We start from the raw sequence: 6,000 nt of genomic DNA on the forward strand, positions 1-6,000 counted from the left end.
TGTGTTTTGTAATGAAAAGTCAATTTTAAGCACTTGTAATCACTGGCTGTTTCCATTTAAAGTTGTGAATTTGCTTTAATTGTGCATAAATCATTAGCAAATGAAATGGTTTTATCAAGTGTTGATTGTTATTAATTATGAATTGTAAAAAGTAATTTAGCTTACTTTTAAAAAGATGAGATTGCTTGACTGGTTAGTCTATTTATCCAGTCAAAATCTCATTACCTTTTTTGTACACACCAAAGATTTTTTATTCCATAAATGTGTTTTCACTGTAGCAATATGCAACAATATAGCAATATGCACATATTTTGTATTGGATAAAAAATTTATCCTACTCAACTATATATTAATTATGCTCATTTTTAGAATGCATCTTGGTGTTTCATTCAATGTTTTTTATGTGATGTCCTATGTGCATTATTATGGGTTAATGAAAACAATTCATTAATTCATTTTCCTTCGGCGCAGTCCCTTTATTCATCAGGGGTCACCATAGCAGAATGAGCCGCCAACTTATCCAGCATTTATTTTTACACAGCGTATGGCCTTCCAGCTGCAAACCAGTACTGGGAAACATCCATACACACTCATTCACACACATACACTATGGCCAATTTAGTTAATTCAATTCACCTATAGCGCATGTCTTTGGACTGTGGGGGAAACGACGCACCCGGAGGAAACCCACACAAACATGGAGAGAACATGCAAACCCCACACAGAAATGCCAACTGACCCAGCCGGGACTCGAACCAGCAACCTTCTTGCTGTGAGGCGACAGTGCTAACCACTGAGCCACCCTATTTACAATTGCAAATATACAATTTATAGTGCTCTGCAGTCTGTAAGTTTGCAGACATTCTACATTTACAAACAACCATTTTAAGCAGTTTTTCAAAGTTAATATCTGAATAAAGCTAACTAGGAGCACTTTAAAATCCATGTGAAGTCAACATTTATAATGTTTAGTTTGTTAATGCACATTATTATTCTTTAGTTCAACATTTAATCTGTGAAAGTGGAAAAAATAAATAAAAATTTTGGTAATCTTCAAAGACAGAGCATTTGATTCTTCGTTTGGAGTGGCGGTTCTTCTCTGTTGACGTCAGTTTGATGGCTTCAGCCACAATATTCTCAACCACGCCTCTCTTACCATTAGTATACTACAAGAGAATAATGTGGAAAAAGAAAGCAGCACACTCCTACTCAATATTCAATCTCAGTTGGAAGTACATTAACATATTAAAAAACAATCAAGTCAAGTTCAAGTTGAGCATTTCGCTACGTGTGTGGACATACAGAGGAAGGAAATGTTGTGTCTCGCAGGACAACGGTGCTACATAATGAATTAATCATAAATACAAACACAACACTGAACATCAGAGCTATTTTAAAAAACCTATGCATAACATATACTATAAGATACTTATACACATAACACAGGCTAAGTACTTCGACATGAGACTGAACAATGTTGTGCAGGATATTTTGCAAGAGAGGTATTGTGCAAAATAGTTATTTAGGGTTGTAGCAAGCAGCGCAACATGATTTTGGTACATTTATAGTAAACATTGTTTTCCTCAATGTCCATCATTGAGTCCTTGTTCCCCAAATTCCCCTAAATAATCTTTTATAACTCTTTGAAACTGCTCCTTTTACCCCAGATTTAAAACAGGACTAATGTTATCTCTGTTAAAAACTGAAAATGTGAACAGAAGCATCTCAGAAGAAAGCAGTCTATGGGTACTAGTGTTCATTTGTGCAAACTAAAACTCCACATTTATCATACGTCTTAGGCTGTTTCTCAATATGCGTTCTTCAGCGGTCTTGCATCCTCATGTTCTTGTGTAACATCATCATCAACTGCCAAAGTTCAGTTCCAATACTCAAGACCACAAGAACGGAGGACGCGTGAAACTTCCCGGATGTGTTCTTGATATCGAGGACTCACCGATGCAGACTTGAGCACCGATCTTGTTCTAGAAGTCCCAGAAGTCATTGCGATTGGAGGTGGGAAGTGCAGCATTTTATTTAGATTTATTATAAAGTTCAGAGACATCACTTATTTACCTTAGGAGTTTCTCTAAATGAAACGATAAATGTAAATATTACCATGGACATCTTAATAAAGGAATAAACACATTAAATGTGTTTGTTTGCTGAAATTCGTATTAAAATCTGTTTTATTTATATTGTGCAACGTTTACTTATAATGTTTTTATGCATAGTATATATTTTGAAAGAGGAAACACAATAAATCGTTGTATGAATGCTGTAATGTTCAAATAATTTTCCATTAAAAAAGCATGAAGGTCATGTGACCATCAGGAAGAACGCAGCATCTCATTTCTCAAAAGGACGCGTTCTCTGTTCTCGTGGTCTCCCGAGTTAGTTCTTCCGAGGACACCGGACAAGACCGGTCTCCACAAGAACGCAAGTCTGTTCTCTGTGTTCTTGGAATTGAGAAACAGTCTTAGTCTTTTCTTCAACACAAAAACTGTAATGGCGGACAGCTGCTTCTCACTCAGGGCTATTGATGCTGAGGGAGAGATTGTCACAATTGGGCGGGTCTTTCCCCCTCCGATGACATGCACAAGGGCAGAATGTCAATTAAAGTGTTTCTGCAAAGTGTGTTTAAATGTAATTATAAAATATTTAATTAATACATGGCAGTGCGGTGGCGCAGTGAGTAGCACTGTTGCCTCACAGCAAGAAGGTTGCTGGTTCAAGCCTCGGCTGGGTCAGTTGGCATTTCTGTGTGGAGTTTGCATGTTCTCCCCATGTTCGTGTGGGTTTCCTCCAGGTGCTCTGGTTTCCCCCACAAGTCCAAAGACATGCACTAGGTGAATTGGGTAAGCTAAATTGTCCGTAGTGTATGTGTGTGAATGAGTGTGTATGGATGTTTCCCAGTACTGGGTTGCTGCTGGAAGGGTATGTTTAAATTTCTTATAAAAGTAGTTTTTGCATAATAGGTCCTTTTTAACGTGATGTGTAGGGGTCAACAAAACTCTCTCTCTTTCTATGCAGAGGTCTTAATCAAATATGAATGATGGATCTTTCCTTCATTATTTTATTATTACAGAATTTGATTTAATAATGGGGACACTGTGGTTTTTCTTTCTAAACAACAGACACGAGAAAGATGAATTGCAAGCTCATAAGATGTCATCTATATTTAGTCACTGAACTGTGCTTGGGCTTATTAAGGACACAATGATTTTTGTGTAAACTGCTTAGTGGAACAAAATAAGAAGGAGGTGTTCACTGAAAATAACATGAGAAATGGTCTTTCCTGCTGCTCATATTTTGTTTGTAGAACTTCTATTCTAAAAAAATATTGCTATTTCTCAGAGGACAACCCCCCCTATCTACTGTATTTATACTAGGTAAATATACTTTGTTATCTACTACCTACAGTAAATGAAACCGCAAGAAACATTAAGTTTTTAGTGTACTCATTAAATCGTTTTCCTGTGGAGACATTTAAATGTTTATATAAAGTAGCTGATTCCAGGTTTTAATAAAAATATCTGTTCATTAACAGTTTCCGTTTTTTGTGATTCACATGTGTTTTCTGTTTATTTACGGTTGGGAATTTCATTATGGGACAGGATCTCTGCTCTGTTGAAATTTGATGTTGAAAATTCAACTGTACGATTTAACAAAGGGAGTTTTAATGACATTTCAGTAGGTTGAAATAATATAATGTATATTAAATAGTATATAGAGAAATAAGTCTGTAAAATAACAGAAAATGTACTGGCAATTTATTACAAGGTTTTAGTACCATAATATACAAAACCAACCCAGGCAACTCACACGGAAACACTATAAACATATATGTGACTTATGAAATTGACCGTTTCCCTATATAGGAAAATGGGCAATTTTATAAAATGTCACATATATTAAAAACCTATATCAAAACCTAAATTAAAACATATGTTTATATACTGTAGGTTTCTTGCATGTGGGCAAAGACATGCACTACATGTGAATTGATTAAACTAAACTGGCCATAGTGAATGAGTGTGTATGTGAATAAGAGCGTTTAGGTGTTTCCCAGCACAGGGGGTTCAAGAGTTGCACCCTCAGGGTTGGTTTTGATAGGAAGAGCATACACACAAAAAAAAAAAACATGCCAAAGAGTGCTTGGCAGTTCACTGTGGTGACCAGAAAAAGCAGGGACTAATCTGAAGGAAAGGGAGTGACTGAGTGAGGTTGGCTTTCTAAATCTTAAAGGTTTGTTCCTAGAATGATATCATTTGATAAAAAAAAATAACCAACCGGGGACCAAATATTTCAAAATAGAGGTGAAATTTAGAAGATTTTGGCACTCACCTCAAAAAAGTGTCCCAAATCTACTGTACCTAAATTCACCACTTTACTTTAATATTCACGTGATCTGGAAGTTGCTGAGACTTTTATTTCAGTATGTTTGTGTAGCTTCAATTGAAATGGAATATTGAGTAGGGGGCGGGGCTTTGTTTTTGTACATAATTCCATCATAGCAAACTAACGGTAAGAGGGGCGTGGTGAAGAAAATTGTGCCTGAAGGCATCAAACAAACGTCATCAGAGAAGGACCACCACTTCAAATGCAGATGCAAATGCTCAGACTTTGATTGAAGATTACCAAAACAAACATTTCTTTTAGTAGATTAATAGTTCATCTAAAAATTAACAATTAGTGCTGCAAAAATAAACAATGTAAAGTTTAATATGTTTTACGCAGAGGATTCCCTTCCAGCAGCAACCATCACTGGGAAAACTTGAGTAATGTCTTTGAAATTTTAAAACTGTACAATCTTTTTAACTGTACATCCACAAAATTATCAATAAACAATGTGCATTGTATTTGCTGTAAACTGAACCATCAAATAGCCCATTGTAGATGCACAACATTATGTTTTGTAGATGAAATTTAGATCATGTTATGTTAACATGACAAGAACACTGAAGACTCACCCCCAAAATTTTGGCTTAAAGAAAATTTCCACTTGACCTAATAGTGGCATTCATGCATGGTTAAGGAATAGTTCCTCCAAAAATGAAAATTACTCACTATTTACTCACCCTCAAGTGATTATAAACCTTTATGAACTTCTTTCTTCTGTTGAACACAAAAGAAGACCAATGTCTTAGAACTATGTCAACATGTTGACCGTTCCAAGATGGTGGACGTGCCTTAAACACGAATTGAACACGAAATCTACGTGGATGTATCAGATCGTAGAAAACTCAAGGGTTAACATACTGTTTTTCAGAGATTTGTCCTCTTATCAACTATCACAATTAATAGGTTTGAAATCCTTGAAACATCTTCAGAAATATAATGCACTTTCGCCAAGAACTAAAATGTTGACAAGCCAACCAATCTGATCTGAAAGCGGGCTAATATCTTACATTAATTTGATTAACTTCGAGCAGATGGGCAATCTTTCTCCTCAAGCTCCCACTCCCTAAACACGCGCTACCAAACTGCGACCACCGCCAGATGGCGCTGTGGTTCTGAAAAACCGCTGGAGGTGTGACAGCTGAAACAATCTGAATATCTGTACAAATGCCACGGCTGGAGTGTATGAGAGTGGCTGAGCGGACCATTCCAGTCCGTGTGTCTCTGTGAGTGTGAGCAGTGAGCTGCTGTCATTCATGGGGATCATGTATGGAGATGGAGACCGGCTCGGACCCCCCCGGAGGGACTGCATGTGTTACCTGGGACCCCCGACCACCTTGATGCCCATGTAAGATTTTTTAAAAAGCATCAATGCATGAGTTGAATGTGTGTTGTGTTGAGATACAGCTTTACTCAGCATCACTTTTGAGTCGTGACAGAGGGAGTAGCTGTTTATCTAATCAGGGAGCGAGGGGGAAACACATACCCCAGCTAGAGTCAGCATCGGTGAAGCTAAAAAAAAGAAGAAAAACTACTACGCACAAGTCTACGTATGCTATATGCTTTTATACGCATCTGGATACAGGGATCTGCTATCTAGAA

At 37.0% G+C, this 6,000-nt stretch overlaps 1 protein-coding gene across 1 annotated transcript in view; it reads right to left on the reverse strand.

Annotated features, from left to right (window-relative positions):
* marveld1 (MARVEL domain containing 1) overlaps window positions 1-5,746 on the reverse strand; it is a 32,672-nt gene extending 26,926 nt beyond the window's left edge. The window contains exons 1-2 of the mRNA XM_056471441.1: window positions 5,718-5,746; window positions 5,409-5,622 (exon numbers count right to left, since the gene is read on the reverse strand). Coding sequence (XP_056327416.1) covers window positions 5,409-5,622; window positions 5,718-5,746 — 243 coding nt within the window. The remainder of the gene's footprint in view (window positions 1-5,408; window positions 5,623-5,717) is intronic.
* Between the last annotated feature and the right edge of the window lie 254 nt (window positions 5,747-6,000).

The sequence above is a fragment of the Danio aesculapii genome, chromosome 13 (genome assembly GCF_903798145.1).
Source record: "Danio aesculapii chromosome 13, fDanAes4.1, whole genome shotgun sequence".
In the NCBI taxonomy this organism is placed as follows: domain Eukaryota; kingdom Metazoa; phylum Chordata; class Actinopteri; order Cypriniformes; family Danionidae; genus Danio; species Danio aesculapii.